The 17,889-nt window shown below is 39.4% G+C and overlaps 1 protein-coding gene and 1 long non-coding RNA gene across 7 annotated transcripts in view; one reads left to right on the top strand and one right to left on the bottom strand.

Moving 5' to 3' along the window:
* The window catches only part of ZNF641 (zinc finger protein 641), a 105,026-nt gene that overhangs the window by 5,801 nt on the left and 81,336 nt on the right, over positions 1-17,889 (bottom strand). For 2 of the 5 annotated variants that reach the window (XM_072972894.1, XM_072972892.1), the window contains exons 2-3: positions 1,481-1,689; positions 797-888 (exon numbers count right to left, since the gene is read on the bottom strand). In XM_072972894.1, coding sequence (XP_072828995.1) covers positions 797-888; positions 1,481-1,664 — 276 coding nt within the window. In that variant the 5' untranslated portion in view covers positions 1,665-1,689. Of the gene's footprint in view, positions 1-796; positions 889-1,480; positions 1,690-3,727; positions 3,848-4,371; positions 4,502-4,775; positions 4,951-17,889 lie in introns of those variants that run through there. The other 3 variants (XM_072972893.1, XM_031683060.2, XM_006202910.4) reach the window with 3 other exon arrangements.
* Positions 1-17,889, top strand: part of LOC140700140 (uncharacterized) — a 57,365-nt gene that overhangs the window by 17,895 nt on the left and 21,581 nt on the right. The gene's annotated exons all lie outside the window — the stretch shown is intronic.

Below are 17,889 nucleotides of genomic sequence, written 5' to 3'. Positions count from 1 at the left end.
GAATGTAGATAAAACATTCTTTCTTGCCTCCTCCCCCTAATAGGTCATATCCTTATCTTTTAAGGCAGTATAGTTTGGTGGTTAGGAGCCCAGACTCTGGACCCAAATGACTCCTAGCCCTGCTTCTTACTAGCAGTATGACCTTATACAAGTGCCCTAATCTCTTCCTGTCCAATTTTCTCATCTGTAAAATGGGGATAATTTGAGTTTCTCTCAGGGTTAAATGAGTTAATTTTACATAAAGCACTCAGTGAACAGCATGCATGATAAGCACTCTGGGAATATGGATACAACTACTATTATTATTATCTTCCCATGGCTCTGCCTTCTGAATCTAAACCTGTTTTCTCTCTCTGGCTCTGCCCCTCTTTATATCTTTCTATCTTCTTTTCCATAAATGCTCCATCATCCACCCAATCCTGTCTACAACTTTATGTTCTTCCAAGCTTTCTTCAGGTCCTCTTTTCCCAACCGTTCCAGATTTATTTCTTAAAGGACATTAATGAGTTGTTCTTACACTCGCCCTGTGGGTAGCACAGCCATCCATTAAAAAAAAAAATACAAAAAAAAAAGAACAACCCAACCTAACCTTTAGGAATTCCCTTCTTCTTGTCATGCCCTCATTCATTTTTTAAAGGATATTATGAGCCCCTTGGAAAGGGATAAAATGTGTTCACATATAAGATGAACATACTAGTGGTCATGTGAAATGACAAATCAATGGAATTATGCTAATGCTACAGAAAGGCAGCAGTGGTGAGACCCTTAGAGAGGCCAAGGGAAGAACATAGCCTACCTGTGATCCTGCCGCAAGAAGTGCAGCTGCCATCTCCCAATCTCCAGTGCTCCCTTCCTGGGGAATGGCAGGAACCCAGGGAGCTGACTGAGCTGGTGAGGGGAGAGAGGACCCATTAGAGATGGAGCATCCACCCTTTCCCAGTTAGAGCCTGGGCCCTATCTATATCTGTATCTATATCTATATCCATTGATAAGACTCAAATGTATAAATGTAGTAGAAGATACCTTCCCTCAAAATGTCCTGTAAGGGTATTGAGTGGTTTTTAGTAGAATCTTTATATCATCTATCTCTGCTAGACTAGCTGTGGTTTGAATTCCTATTATTTGAATGTAATTTTCATCTTGTAAAGTGCATTTTACGGGGTGTGTTTTCCAACAGTAATCAGTGTTTCTGTCATTTTCTTTGTCTCACATATTCACTACCACTAACCACGTAGCATGTGGAGGAAGTGATTATGCAAGAAACAGGAGATCCCTGTTACATGGTTTGCAGAATCCAGGTGCTTCTTATATTTCTGTGACTAGGACGCAGAAGTTCCTTATATTTCTGTGGCCTAGTTCTGGTACTGACTGCTGTTCAGTCCATCGCAATTTGAGGATTTTTGACTCTGCTTTTTCAGTAGCAATTCGGAGACTACTCTCTGCACTGTGCTTCCCACACATACCCCTTCTGGGCTCTCACCCTTCTCCTGAAGGGACTGTGGCTCCTCTTCAAGGTCACAGCACAGGTGCTCCAGCGGCCCTGGTGCTGTTCTCCATGGCCCTTCTTCCTGGATTCTCCTTTCCACCTGGGGCTCTGCTCCATCCATCTGGACATTCATTGACTCCCATCCTGTCCCCAGGGATGCTGTCTGTTCTGAAAGCATTTTTGCTGTAAACCTAAATTGTGACCTGGAACAAATTCGTATCAGTTATTAGTTTCATTCAGTTTCTGTGAAAGTGGAAAGGGGTGATATTCCTAAGAGAGTTATGGAGAACAGCCCATGGATAAAAGGTGAAACTAGTTAAGAGGAGCTTGATGGAAGATGAACTTTAAAAGTTTGAGGTGTTCCAGTCAGCTGAACCTGAGCCAGAAATGAGGAGGTGCTACATAGCAAAGTCACTAATGGTTATTTTGGGGACCTCATGGTAGAAGCAAAATATCCCCGAAGGCTGGAAGAACTTCATTAAAAAAAGAAAGAACAATCCTGTAAATCCAAAAGCTATGAATTAATTTCAATCACTGAAAGTACAGTAAAGTTAGAAATCTGGAAATATGCAGGGAGGAATACACACAGACTTGCACTCCACAAAAATGGATGTACTCACACATAAGATTTTCTGCCACAAATCCCATTCTCATCAATTAGTTTAGAATGAAATGATTACTAGAGGTAGAAGTCCTAGTCACAAAGTATATTTTTTATGAGGCTGAACCAAATGGTGCCTCACTTAGGGCAAGCCTTGACAAAAAGACATAACCTGTCACTCTCGTAGAAAATGAGAACTGGTAGTAAATATGGTAGAAAGATCAATAACTTGGAAAGTAGGTGTAAGATTCTAAAGCATTGCAAACAGGTAAGAGAAACTGCTGGTCAGTGGGGAACTGATGTCTAATTAGGAAAAGAAAAAAAGAACAGAAAGGGTTTGGACTAGCTAGTAAAAGGGGAAGCAGCTGTTGCTAACATGACCTGAGGTGAATTAACAGCCCTGTGATTTAAGACACAGGAAAAAAACACAGATACAGGACAGCACCAGTTAGATCTCATTAGAAAAATGTATTCAATTTTAAAGAAGGGTATGATGAAGCCAGAGTATATTCCATCAGAATAAACAAAAGTGAAGAAAGGGATGGGGACTATGGCCATTAGGGAAAGTTCAAAACAACGGACATAGTTCTCTCTTGCCTAGGGAAGAAGGCTGATGAATGACACTATGAATAAAAAGAGAGATGTTTTGTATTTCTATATAGATCTCTTCTCTTGATTGCAAGAGAAGAGATTTAGATTAGATGAAAAAAAATTTTTAATAATCCTGCAGTGCACAGGACCTGGTTGAGGGCTCTTTTGTCTGGACATCTTAGGAGCAGGACAGGTCTCACCTGTGTTGTGATAGGGGTCTCCCTGCCTTACAGCAGAGGAACAGTCGATGAAAGTGTGCAGAGTCTCTGTTTGCTTGGCAACTTCATATATTTGTGATTCTTATTCAGTAGCAAGCAGTCAGAGCCAGTGAAAGGCTTCCAGCAATAGATCAGAACCTTGGTAATGATCTTGGCTCACTTGCATCCATCCAATAACATTTGCAAGAACCCAGGAGCCCGGGATAGGTAATGACAGATGTCAAGTTGTTTATTTTCTTGGCTATTTGTCTTTGACAAAAGAGGTAGGTAGAAACCCTAAACTCAATGCACAGGAAGGGAACAAATTCCCTTTTCATCTCAGAAGTCCAAAGATGTCTCAGGGCCTCATGGGAGCATTCTGGACTGATTCCCAGCTTAGGAGGTTTCCTTTTCAGAGATTTCTCGTGAGAAAGGAAAATTCCCAACAAAGCAATAAAGGGGAAGTTCCATTTTAGCTCTCTATTCTGAATTCCAGCCCCTGTATTCACTTCACTTTTAAAATGTAAAGCATGGATTCCCCCCCTTCACCAGTAGTCTTCCTTATTCTCTAGCTCCCTTCAAAAGTCCTCCCTCTGGGCTTTATCTCTAGTTAAATATCTGGACACCTGTCTCAAACCCATTTCTTTATCTCCCTAGCAGCAGAATCCCTTGATAGGAAGCCTCTATCCCAGGCCAGATGTGAGCCTGTCCATAGTACTGACAGAAAACCTGTGGAAGTGCTAGCAGAAATCTCAGCACAAGAAGCGGCAGGTAGTTGTCCTCTGACTGTATCTGCTAAGATGTTGGCTCTCTCAGAGCCAACACCTGGGCAGTTAAGGTGTCAGCTCTAACCTGGTTTCTCCCGGTTCCAGGATGATCCCAGGCCTACAGGAGTTAGGGTTTTAGGGCTCTCATTTTCCCCTTTTCCCCAGGGGGGCATGGCACCTGCCGAAGTTGGTTTCTGCAGGAGTGCTGTTGGACAGAGAAAGGGCTATGCTGTTGAAATGAGAAGCCCAAGGGCACAGGGACAGTCGCGCTGTCAGAGAAGCCTAGCCCCTGCCCCGGGCGGGGCTTGGGCGGGACGGGCGCCCGTTCTAGAGTAAGGTTGCTTCTTCCCTCCTTGTCACTGTGCCCCTGGAGAGGCTCAGATTTCAGAGAACCTGAGAGAGGCAGAGCTGGAGCGGGGAAGTGAGGTCAGAAAACAGGTTTCCCGTGAACTGGGGCAGGAGCAAATGAAGAAAAAGGAGCCACAGGGTAACCTGCGCGCAGTGACAGCGGCGGGAACCCGCAGGGCCTGAGAGCGACGCTGGGGACGGGGAAGACAGGCGAGGGGCGGGCACAGTATGTCAGTGGGGCCGACCCCAGGAAAGGCAGCGACCAGGAGGCCGCGTCGACCCTCCTCCCTGCCCCCACGGGTGACCAACCCCACTCGCCGCTCCGGGAAGCCGGGCGTCCCTCCCTCGAGCCATGACTCCCTCCGGCCCGGCCCCACTCACCCGGGTCGGCTTGGCCTGCGTCCGGGTGCCTCCCTCCCGGGCGCTGCCTGCCCCTCCCCTCCGCCCTTCGCTTCGTCGGAGCCGGGCGGCCGCGGAGCCAGCGACAGGCGGAGACGGCGGCCGGCGGGCGCGGGCGGGGCGGGCACAGGAAATCCCCGCCCGCTTCCGGGGCTCGGCGGCGGCGGCGGCCGCGAAGTGGGGGAGGGGGCGGGGACGGGGGGTCGCGGCTCCGGAGCCCAGGCCAGCCCAGCCCCGCACCTCGGCGCCCGCCGCCGCGGAACTCCGCGGGCCCAGCCGTCAGGATTGCCGCGGCCGCCTGTCCGCGCCCTCTCCCTGATTGCCCATTTTCCTGTCCAGGCCCCTCGGCCTCCCGTGGGGCCCTTTGCACCCGGTTCGTTAGTTACCTGGACATTTAATAACCGCTCGTTACATCCCGACAGTCGTTGTGAGAGCGATTTCTTGAGACAAAGGTCTGGAATTGCTCAAGGAGTTCACCTTCTAGGTTTCAAGATAGCGAGGGTGTTGATAAGGGTCTGGAGAGAGTGCTGAGGAGGAGTCACTAATTCTGAATGAGGGGTAGTCAGGTTGACTTCACCAAGACTGAAGTAGCCCTTGAGGCTGCATTGTCCAATTTGCGAGAGCCACCAGCCGCAGTCCAAATGGAGGGGTGTTGTAACATACACACCAGATTTAGAGGACTTAATTAGCAAGATGTAAAATAGCTAATAAACAATATTTTAGATATATTGGGCCAAATGTATTATTAAAATTTATTTCTCCTACTTCTTTTAACTTTTTAATATGGCTACTGAAATGTTTAAATAATGTTTGTGGCTTGCATTATATTTACTGGACAGAACTACCTCAGAGCATTAAGATGGATTCGACTGGAAAAATTAGAAAGGGCCTACAAAACAGAATAAACACATTACCATTAGAATCTGTTTATAATCTACAAATCACACTTGTTATTTTGTCATCACAACAATTCTGTAAAATTTTATTTTATAGACTTAAGAAATAAGTGACTCAATGTCATAGGTGAAAACACTCCTTTAATATATATTTATTTTTTGCTATGTGCCACACGATGTAACTAAATCCTGAAAGTCAGAGATCCCAAAGGAATTGTTTGTGGATTCAAGGACTCAGTCTGTGGAAACACATCTCAACACTTATTTGCAATAAAATGTAACAGATGCTAAAATGGAGGAATATACTCTGTACTAGGAGCAAAGAAGTGAACCATGCATGGGAGGGAGGTCAGAGAAGGCCTCACAGAAATCTTGAAGTAGAGAAGAATGGAGAGGACTCAATTAATGAGAAAGAGAAGAACGTGCTAGGCATGCAGTTGGGACAGGGCATAGACCATATTCTGGATCAGATCACGGGGTATGTAGAGGAAGTGAGAGCCAGGATTTGTATCTCAGGTCCTGGAACTAAATTCCGGGGTTCTTTTCACTGATGTTACCATAGGTGAGAAATATAAAGGTGTGTTCATCTGGATAGGCTAAAAATACCAGTATCTAAATGGTTTAACTTAATAAAGGCTTATGTTTCATATAAGTGACAGTGTGTAGCAGGTTGATTGGGGCCAGTGAGTAGGTGTCTGCTCCTTGACATCATAGAAGGACCAGGCTTTTTCTATCTTGTGGCTCCACCGTCTCCTGTTACTTTGGAGTCATGCAATCTGTGGGCCTCAGAGAAGGGAGGAAATCTGCGGCTGACTTGTTGGAGATACCAGGGGCCAGCCCTGGAAGTGTGTACATTATTTTCACCCCATTTCCTTAGCCAGAATTCAGGTGCATGGTCATACGGCCCCACCCAACTGCAGAGGTGGCTGGAAAGGAAAGTGTGTGCACTCTAGTAGAAAAGGAAATGGGGTTTAATGAACAATTAGCATTGCCTCTGTCACACATATCATTAAACTAAATTCAAGTAAACCAAGCACCTAAACCTGATTTTACTTGAAAGAGATATTTGGGGAAAGCTGGCAGATTATATCAAAAAAGAAAAGAAAAAGGAGGTAAAATAGTAGTCTTTGGCCTGAAGGCACAATAGTGGGTCATTAATATTTAATAAACATCTACTTTATGCCAGAACTTTGTCTTAAACATCACAGAGGAAAATGTAGAATACCTTTATATTTGGCTTATTGGCTATAATGTGCCATCTCTTTAGCTATCAGTGAACAAACCGAGGTGTAGATATGATCTCAGCATAGGTTTAGAGGCATTCAGTGAGTCAAAAGGCAAAATTAGGTATTGGGCTCTGGCCTTAGACTTATAATCTGGTGCACCTGTCACCAGAGTGGTACTTTACCTTTTACAGTAATATGTGGACAATTTCAACTCCTATGTAATGTTACAAGGTGGGGTAACTAAATATGCAGTGAGTAGCAGGCAGATGATTCCATCTTTCTAAGACTTTCTGGTTGAAGAGCTTCAAGATCATCTTTGAAAGTGAAATGTAGGACGAGCATCTTGGATAGAATCAGAAGACAGTAGCATATGCCTTGGGATGAAGAACACACAGATGTGGAGGTGCTTATCTAGAGTACAGAAGAAATGAAATGGGGAAATTGATAGAAAGATTAGAATAGTGGGTCAAGGATTTTTAATTTACCATGTCAAGTAATAGAGAGTCACTATATTTAGTGTTATAAAGAAGTGATATACCTGATGGGTCTAATTATATCATTCTAAGGAGACTTGGCCATCCAGGGCTGCCCCATTGATAGAGTTCAGAACAACAGAGTGGGATGAGTTGAGTCCAAAGCCAGATTCTAGTGTGTGGAGTACAGAGCTCCTTAGGACACAGCAGTGTTCTTCCTGGGACTCAGGGAGAGGTCCCAGACATTTAAGATTCCAAGTTCTCTGTAGGACTTCAAAAGTCCTTAAGAGACTCAATCTGTTGCCTCTCAGCCTTGGCTCCTTCATTTCTGAACTCTTGTTCTGCCATGGTTTGAATAAGAAAGTATAATGCAGGTGTTTACCAGTTTAGGATTATTTTATAAAAGTTTCTTTATTAGTCAGTTGATTGTAATGAATTGTCAGCTTGGCTTATAAAAAGCCAGTTCAGCTATAATAAACCATACTTTCAATTGCTAATTAGAAGCTAATCACCATTTATGACACTGCTGTTCTTCTATTCAAAGTTTTGAAGCTTGATGTCAGAGATGAATTTTCTACCAGCAGGGCAGTGGAGTTGTTTGCTTCATCTGTGTCCATGACTATATAGAAAAGAGGAAGGTTGAGGGAACTGTCAGGTTAGGACTCCTGTGGAGAGAAAAGGTAAGGGTCCCCTAATCAGTAGTTAATAATTGTAACTGGTACTTGTAGAGCACTTTACAGTTGGCAAAGTGCTTTTGTGTACATGTGATCTTCACAACTCAGGAAGATAGATAAATCATCTTTATCCCTGGTTTACATCTAAGGAAACAGTGGTTCAGACATTTAAAATTTCTTTCTTTTTATTTCTATAATCCTGGGCAGATTTATGTATATATACCTGTTTCCTAATCAATAAGATGAATGTCACTGTACCTATTTTGTAATGTTGTTGTGAAGAATAAATGAGGTGATGTGAATTGCCAACTAAAAATTATCCCTCGCCATCTGACACTACAAGTATTAGGTCACGAGCCACTGCAGTCGCTGACCTTCAACACATCCGGAAAGGAGTTCAGGGCAGAGATCAGGAGTACTCTGCTCTGGAAAAAACTGGCAGAACAGGCCTTCAGACAGTTAGGTATTTTCAGGAGAAGATTTTATGAGCCTAATTTCTTGCATCTTTTCATATCTAGAAAAGCACTAAAATCGTTAAAGGAGACACCTGCTCCTTGTGACTAGCAGCAGCCTTTTTGTGACTAGCAGCAAACTTTTGCCAAAATGTGTGCTTGACTGCATATATTCCCCTTCACCAAAATCACATATATGCTGACCTCCCCTCTACCTCTTCAGAGCAGTTCCTCAGAGCTCTCTGAGGGGCTGTCTCCTGGGCTGTGGTCCTCATTTTGCCCCAAATAAAAATTAACTTACAACTCTCACATTGTGCATTTTTTTCAGTTGTCAAAATAGTTTAATACATAGTGAGAAGTCAATCAGTGATAAGACCTCGAAATTAAAGCTGGATACTGGGTGAAAAAAGGACTTTAGTGGGGTGATGGACAGAGAAAATATGGGATGAAAGATAAATTTTATTCCTGAGTTTCACTGAGATAGACAAATTTGGTTGGATTGGAGTTAGCTGAAGGTGTGGATAGCAGAGTGAGACGCTTTAACTGGAGATTAGCGTGGGGCTTGCAGTTGTTGGTAATAACTAGATATAAGGTATGACTGTGAGAGTGAGCAGCTGATGTTGCGGACAATATCATTCAAGGTAAGAGAAAGTCAAGGAGCTGAGAGGCTGGGTATTAGCAGGGATAGTAATAGAAATATTTAACTACCAGTACTAGCATGGGCATGGATCCATCAAAATGAATGTAGCCTATAGCACTGTGCAGAGTTCTGAGGGCACTAGTGGCTATGAAAATATTTCAGTAGTTTAATGATCATACTTGTGCAATCTAACCCACAGCGTAAGATGGATTGTCCACGTGGATAGCGAAGTCCTTAGGAATGATGATGAGGTTACAGGGAGTGAGATAGCAAGCCAGTTGATGGAGTCCTTAATGAAAGAATGATCAGGACTATGGTCAGTGATAATCACAAGGAAAGGTAGTGTGTGGAATGGCTTGATGGCATGTGCTTCAAAGGAGCAGGACATTATTTAGGGAGGAAGGAGGAAAGTGGTACTTGAGGCAGCAATGAAGAGCAAAGAGAATATTTACTCCATTTCTAACCCTAGATGGCGTAAACGGTGGCTTTCAAATTGCATATATTGTATACAAAAAAATTTGAAAAAATACACATATTTGAAAGCCATCGTTTATATAACTGAAATAAAACTTTCATGGAATGATATGTTTAATATTCCATTACTGTATTTTAAAAGTTTTTTATTTGCTACCCACTGAACTGATTTCATAAACCACTCATGGGGTGCAATTAACCATTTGAAAAGCATTGCTATATAAGTTGTAGGAGAAAAAACAGCTACCTATTGAGAGGACTTGCAAGGGAAGCATCCTTTTTCCTCAAGGAGTAGCCAGGTTTCAATTAGAAAAAGGAGGTTAAAGAAACATCTAGCAGAGTTTGAAGGATATAGAGGTGTCTTAGTCTGTTCGGGCTGTTGTAACAAAATGCCATTGACTGGGTGGCTTATAAAGAACATTTATTTTTCACAGTTCTAGAGGTTGAGAAGTCTAAGATCAAGGCACTGACAGATTCAGTGTCTGGTGGGAAACTGCTTTCTGGTGTCTTCTTTCTTGTCTTCACATGACTGGAGGGGTGAGGGGGCTTTATAAGGGCATTAATCCTATTTATGAGGGCTCTTCCCTCATGACCTAATCACTTCCCTGAAGGCCACCTCCAAATACCATCACATTGGGATAGGTTTCAACATGAATTTTGGGAGGGCACAAGCATTCAATCTATAATGAAGGAATTTGTTGATGACAGATCCTGAATTCTAGGGGTGGTTTTAGATTCTGATTCAAATTAGGCAGTGTAGAAAACTGTGATAGGGTAAGAATATCTATGATGAGGGATGATCTGGAGGCCAAGGATTCTTGTGGTGAGTGTTGTAAACAGAGACATAGGACGTGATGGGATTAGTACTCTCAGGGGGAGGTGAATAATCAGTTCTAATTATAGCCCCCTTCTTGGGACTGGTCTAGTCAGCTTGTCAGTGGTGAGGTGAGGTGTAAAGGTTGGTTGGCATGAGTAGATGAAGTGTGTGTGGTAGAATGAGGATCTCACTAGAGATGTGCTGAGCTCTTAGACACTTTTTCAATTCTATTGTGGACAGAGTTAAGACTAGAAGGGCTATCTTTCTAGAAGTGCCAGAGCTCTGAGGTCCCTTCAGTCATTCTTGGCAATGGTGGTGATGGTGTCAAGGCTTAAGGAATTCTGTGACTTTCCCTTAAATCCTATTGTCCTTGATATTGAAGGTGTGGGAAGGACTGGCCTCAAAAGGAGGTTAACAGTTTCTTGTGTACTCTTTAAGTAGGAAAATTTTAATTTAAAAGACAGTGCTAAATTGTAGAGTGGCCACAAAGTTGTGCTAGAAATAGCACTAAACTAAGAACCAAAAGATTTGTCTTTATTTCTGGCTGTGCTTCCTGGTGACAGATCAGAGCCTTAACATCATCTATCGAGTTGGTATAATTCTTTTCCTTAAAAGCTGTTGTGAGGACTAAATTAAGTAAAAATATAGGCATATGGTGTAAAACTTATAAAGCACTATTGAAAGGCAAGATGTTGGCAATTGGCATTACTTGGCAGAAGTAATCTGTAGTCAGTGCAAATAGTGGCTCAAGTGCTGGCAGCTGGCAGTTGGTGACAGCTGGTGTTGCAATCAGGGTAAGACTAGATGTTTTATAAGATTTAAAGTTTTTTTTTGATGGTGGGACACAACTTAGAGACAGAGGGAAGGCAGAACTCTTCGTTTCAAACCAGAGAAGGCTGTCACACAGGGTCACAAAGGGGTTTGCACCTGGGGACAGATAACAGTAAGCTGGAACTGCAGGAAATGCTTATATATGGCAAACAGGATTGAGTTAGCTAGATTTCATAGGCTGCTTTGGGATTGGGTATTTTGAATCATTCTTCAGGCCTAAGAAAGAAGGATCTGTTCCTGGGTGTGGTTATCTAGGGGCCCCTGGCAGTTGGGTATGTATGTATTGTAACTCAGGAGTGTTAAGAGCCTGATAAGGGAAGTAGTTGGGATGGGGGTTTGACAAATTGCAAGTTAAGGGGAAGAGAAAATTTTAGTCATGACAGCAAGACTAGGTCAAGACAGCACTTATGAAATATCATGTTACCCTGGGACAGCTTCAAAGTGGTGTAACCTCAAATTGCCCTTTTTAATAGTACAGAAACTTACTCTAAGCAGACTTCTCATTGACATAGTATAGTTTCTTAATTTAGTTATTTTTTAAATTGAAGTATAGTTGATTTACAACATTAGTTTCAAGTGTACAACACAGTGATTCAATATTTTTATAGCTTATACCCCATTTAAAGTTATTATAACATATTGGCTATATTCCCTGTGCTGAAAAATACATCCACATTGCTTATTTATTTTATACCTACTACTTTGTATGTCTTAATCCCCTTCCCCTATCTTGCCCCTCCTCTCACCTCTTTCCCCACTGGTAACCACGAGTTTGTTCACTGTATCTCTGATGCTGTTTCTGTTTTGTTATATTCATTCATTTGTTTTATTTTTAAGATTCCACTTATAAGTGAAAACATACAGTATTTGTCTTTCTCTGTCTGACTTATGTCACCAAGCATAATACTCTCTGGGTCCATCCATGTTGTTACAAATGGAAAATTTTCATTCTTTTTTATGGCTGAGTAAAATGCCACAGCTTCTTTATCCATTCATCAGTTGATGGACACTTAAGTTGCTTCCGTATCTTTGCTATTGTGAATAACGCTGCCGTGAACATTAGGGTACAATTTATCTTTTCAAATTAGTGGGGGTTTTTTAATTTTCTTTGGATATATACCTAGGAGTGGAATTGCTGGATCATATGGATCAATTTACTTTCTTACCAACAGTGTACAGGGTTTCCTTTTCTCCACATCCTCACCAACATTTATTTGTTGTCTTTTTGATGATAGCCGTTCTGACAGGTGTGAGGTGATAACTTATTGTGGTTTTGATTTGCAATTCCCTGATGATAAGTGATGTTGAGCATCTTTTCATATGCCTATTGGCCATCTGTCTGTCTTCTTTGGAAAATGTCTATTCAGGCAGTGTGCCCATTTTGAATCAGGTTGTTTTTTTGATACTGAGTTTTATGAGCTCTTATATTATATGTTTTGGATATTACCCCTTATCAGACACACCATTTACAAATATTTTCTCCCAATTAAGTAGATCGTCCTTTTGTTTAGTTAGTGGTTTCCTTCACTGTGCAAAAGCTTCTGAGCTTAATTAGGTCCCATTTGTTTATTTTTGCTTTTGTTTTTCTTGCCTTAGGAGACAGATCCAAAAACAATCTAAGACTTATGTCAAAGAGTGTACTGCCTATGTTTTCCTCTAGGAGTTTTATGGGTTTTGGTCTTACATTTAGGTCTTTATCCATTTTGAGTTTGTTTTTGTATACGGTGTGAGAAAATGTTCTAATTTCATTCTTTTACATGTAGCTGTCCAGTTTTCCCAGCACTAGTTATTGAAGAAAATTTTTTTCCCATTGTGTATTTTTCCATCTTTTCATGGATTAACTGACCATATGTGTGTAAGTTTATTTCTGGGCTCTTATTCTGTTCCATTGATACACATATCTGTTTTTGTGCCAGTCCAATACTGTTTTGATTACTGTAGCTTTGTGGTACAGTCTGAAGTCAGAGAGCATGATACTTCTAGTTTTGTTCTTCTTTCTCAAGATTGCTTTGGCTATTCTGGGTCTTTTGTGATTCCCTGTAAATCTTAGGATTGTTCTAGTTCTGTGAAAATGTTATGGGTATTTTGATAGAGAGTACATTAAATTTGTAGACTGTTTTGGGTAGTATGGTCATTTTAACAGTATTAACTCTTCTAGTTCATGAACATGGGATATCTTTCCATTTATTAATATAATTTTTACCTTCCTTCATCAGTGTCTTATATTTTTCAGAGTACAGATCTTTCACCTCCTTAGTTAAGTTTATTGCTCAGTATTTTATTCTTTTTGATGTAATTTTGACTGGGATTGTTTTGTTGCTTTCTCTTTTTGATAGCTTATTATTACTGTATCTAGAAGCAACAGATTTCTGTTATGTTAATTTTGTATTCTGCAACTTTACCGAATTCATTGATGAGTTCTAGTAGTTTTCTAGTAGCGTCTTTAGGATTTTCTATGTATAGTATCATGTCATCTGCAAACAGTGACAGTTTTACTTCTTCTTTTCCAATTTGGATTCCTTTTATTCTTTTTTCTTGTCTGATTGCTGTGGCTAGGCCTTCCAATACTATATTAAATAGAAATGGTGAGAGTGGTCATCCTTGACTTGTTCCCAACATTAGAGGAAAAGCTTTCAGCTTTCACCATTGAGTATGATGTTAGCTTTGGTTTTGTTATGAATGGACTTTATGATGTTGAGATATGTTCCCTCTATACCAAATTTGTTGAGGTTATGGGTTTATCATGAATTATGTTGAATTTTGCCAAATGCTTTTTCTTTTTCTATTAAGGTGATCATGTGATTTTTATCCTTTGTTTCGTTAATGTGGTATATCACATTGATTAATTTATGGATATCAAAACATACTTGTATCCCTAGAATAAATTCTACTTCATCATAGTGTATGATCCATTTTGTATATTGTTGAATTCAGCTTGATAATATGTTGTTGAGGATTTCTGCATCTATATTAATCATGGATATAGCCTATAATTTTCTTTTTTCTTTTTGTAGTGTCTGTGTCTTGTTGTGGTATCAAGGTAATGGTGACCTCATAGAATGAATTTGATAGTGTTCTGTCCTCTCCAATTTTGGGGAGTAGTTTGAGAAGGATAGGTATTAGCTCTTCTTTATATGTTTGGTGTATTTCCCATGTGAAGCTATCTGCTCCAGACTTTTGTTTCTTGGGAATTTTTTGATTACTGATTCAATTTCAATACTAATAATCAGTCTGTTCAGATTATCTACTTCTTCCTGATTCAGTTTTGGAAGACTGTATGTTTCTAGGAATTGATCAATATCTTCTAGTATGTCCAATTTGTTGGTATGTACCTGTTTGTAGCTTTCTCTTATGATTGATTGTAACTCTGTGATGTTACTTGTAATTTCTCTTCTTTCATTTCTTATTTTGAGTCCTCTCTTTTTTCTTAATGAGTCTGGCTAAAGGCTTATCAACTTTGTTCATCTTTCCAAAGAAGCAGCTCTCGGTTTCATTGATCTTTTCTATTTTTTTGTCTCTATTTTATTTATGTCCTCTCTGATCTTTATTATTTCCTTCCTTTCACTGACTTTGAGCTTTGTATTTTCTTTTTTTTTTCTAATTTCTTTATGTGGTAGTTTAAGTTGTTTGAGATTTTTCTTGTTTCTTGAGGTATACCCATATCACTATAAATTTCCCTCTTAGAACTGCTTTGCTGCATCCCACAGATTTGGAAAGTTGTGTTTTTATTTTCATTTGCCATAAGATATTTTCTAATTTCTTCTTTGATTTCTTCATTGACCCACTGGCTTTTCAGTAGCATGTTGTTTAGTCTCTACGTGTATGTGTTTTTTCCATTTTTCTTCCAATAACTGATTTCTAGTTTCATGCAGTTGTGGTTGGAAAATTCGCTTGATATAATTTCTATCCTATTAAATTTGTTTAAACTTGCTTTGTAACCTAGCATGTGAGATATCCTACAGAAAGTTCCATATGCACTTGAAAAGAATATGTATTCTGCTATTTTTGAATGGAATGTCCTGTAGATATCTATTAAGTCCAACTAGTCTAATGTGTCATTTAAGGCCATTGTTTTCTTATTGATTTTATGTCTGGACGATCTGTCCACTGATGTAAGTGGGGTGTTAAAAGTCTCCTCCTATTATTGTACTGTTGTTAATTTCTCCCTTTATGTCTGCTAGTATTTGCTTTATATATTAAGATGCTCTTATATTAGGTGCACATATGTTTATAATAGTTATATACACTTCTTATTTTGATGCCTTTATCATTATATTATACCTTTCTTTGACTTTTGTTATAACTCTGTTTTAAAATCTACTTTGCCTGATATGAGTATTGCTACTCCAGGTTTCTGTTTACATTTGCATGGAATGTCTTTTTCCATTCCTGCACTTTCAGTCTGTGTCTTTATCTCTGAAGTAAGTCTCCTGTAGGCAGTATATAGATGGATCTTGTTTTTTATGCAATTAGCCACCCTATATTTTTATCGGAGCATTTAGTCCATTGATATTTAAAATGATTATTGATAAGTATGTACTTATTAATATTTTGTCACTTGTTTTCTAGTTGTTTTTTGCAGTTCTTCTCTGTTCTCTTCTTCTTCTTTTAGTCTCTTCCTTCATGGTTTGATGATTTTCTTTAGCAGTATGCTTGTTTTCCTTTCTCTCTAGTTTTTGTGTAGCTATTGGAGGTTTTTGATTTGTGGTTACCATAGAATTTATACATGTTGACCTATTATAACTTATCTACTCATTTTAATCTTGTGGTCATTTAAATTCAAACACATTCTAAAAGCTCTACATTTTTTTTACTCCTCCCACCCAGTTTTGTATTTTTTGACGTTATATTTTACATCTTCATGCCTATCCCTTACCTATTTATTATAATTATAGGTTTTTTTTTTTACAGTTCATCTTTTGATCTTCATACTAGCTTATTTAAGTGGGTGATCCATAGCCTTACTATATATTTGCCTTTACCTTTTATCTTTCCTGTAATTTCTATTTCTTATTGTAGCCTTTTCTTTTTCAGTTAAGGAAGACCCTTTAACACTTTGTAAGGTCAGTTTAGTATTGATAAACTCTTTTAGTTCTTGCTTGTCTGAGAAGCTCTTTATCATTCCTTTAATTTCAAATGATAACCTTGCTTCAAGGAGTATCCTAGATTATAGGCTTTTCTCTTCAGCACTTTAAATATATTATGCCACTCACTTGGCCTGTGAAATTTCTGCAGAAAAAAATCACCTGATAACTTTATGGGAGTTCCTTTGTATATGACTCTTCTTCTCTTCCTGCCTTTAAAATTATCTCTTTAATTTTTGGCATTTTAATTATGGTAAGTCTTAGTGTGGGCCTTTTTCATTTCATCTTCTTTGGGATGCTTCCTGTACCTGGACATCTGTTTCTTTCTTCAGGTTCAGGACATTTTCAGCTATAATTTCATCAAATACATTTTCTACCCCCCCCCCCTTTTCTCTCTCTTTTCCTTGATGTATGCTTGATGTTGTCATAGAGGTCTCTTAAACTATCCATATTTTTTTTAATTTTTAATTTTTTTTTGGTGAAGAGAGGTAATTAGGTTTATTTGTTTATTTATCTTTAGAGGAAGCACTGGCGATTGAACTCAGGACCTGATGCATGCTAAGCATGAGCTCTCCTGCTTGAGCTATACCCTCACCCCTCTTATTTTTTAAATTTGTTTTTCTTTTTGCTGTTTTAATTGGGCTGTTTCCATTATTCTATTTTCCAGATCACTTATGTGTTCTGTATCACTTAATATACTGTTAATTCCCTCTAGGGTTATTTTTCATTTCAGTATTGTATTCATCAGCTTTGACTGGTTCTTTTTTATATTTTCTAGTCTTTTGTTAAAATTCTCCCTCTGTTCATTTTTTTTTCTTTTAGTTTACATCAGGGTTTACTCTTGATGTTGTACATTCTATGGGTTTTGACAAATGCATATTGACATGTAGCCACTATAGTATCATACAGAATAATTTCATTGCCCTAAAAATCCCTTGTGCTCCATCTATTCATTTCTTCCTCCCTCTCCCCAAGCCCCTGGAAACCACAATCTTTTTATTGTATCTGTAGCTGTGCCTTTTCCAGAATGTCATTTGGTTGGAATCATACAGTTTGTAGCCTTTTCAGAGTGGCTTCTTTCATTTAGTAATATGTCTTTTAAGTTTCTTCTATGTCTTTCATGGCTTGATAGATCACTTTTTTTATTGCACATATATTTTTTAATTTACATATGGTTTCTAAGAATGTTTAAAGCTTTAGCTTTTTAAACTTACATAGTTATCAAAGGAATAAAGTCAACCACAAAGTAAGAATTAACTCAAAAAGATACCTACACCCTGCTATTAACAGCAATATTATTTATAATTGCCAAGATGTGGAAGCATCCTAAGTACACATCAAAAGTTGAATAGATAATGGAGATTAAATATATATATATATAAAATGGAACCCAACAGTTGGACAATACCTACCCACATTGGTGAGGGCAATCATCTTTACTCAGTCTACTGATTCAAATGCTAATCTCTTCTGGAAATACCATCATAAACACACCTACAAATAATATTTTGAGAGTTATCTGGTCATCTCTTAATCTAACCAAGTTGACACATAAAATTAATCATCACACCAGCCTACACGCAGGTACATTTTAATGCTAGTGAATACCACTAGATCTGGTAACTGGATGGCTCTGTCTCCATTCTGGAGTGTTATATATATCTGATTTCTTTTTTGTTGTAGGCTCCTTTCTTTATCATGTACCTTTGTGAAAATGCCCAAAAAAGGGTCAGCATTTTGGCAAGAGACCCTGTCCTGCTTATCTGTGTCAACCCTGCTATCTCCTCAGATTATTTTGCAAAGGGCTGCTAGATAGGGGCCTGTACATCAAACTCTTTCCCCCAGCCCCTCTTTTTGGGGAAATTTATTTACTTTGAAGTCCAAACAAATACTTGAATTTATTTGTAATCTGTCTTCCCCAAGTGCTCTGTGC

The sequence above is a fragment of the Vicugna pacos genome, chromosome 12 (assembly GCF_048564905.1).
Source record: "Vicugna pacos chromosome 12, VicPac4, whole genome shotgun sequence".
Taxonomy (NCBI): Eukaryota; Metazoa; Chordata; class Mammalia; order Artiodactyla; family Camelidae; genus Vicugna; species Vicugna pacos.
The sequence above is the reverse complement of the archived record's forward strand: the minus strand, read 5'-3'. Positions and strand labels throughout refer to the sequence as shown.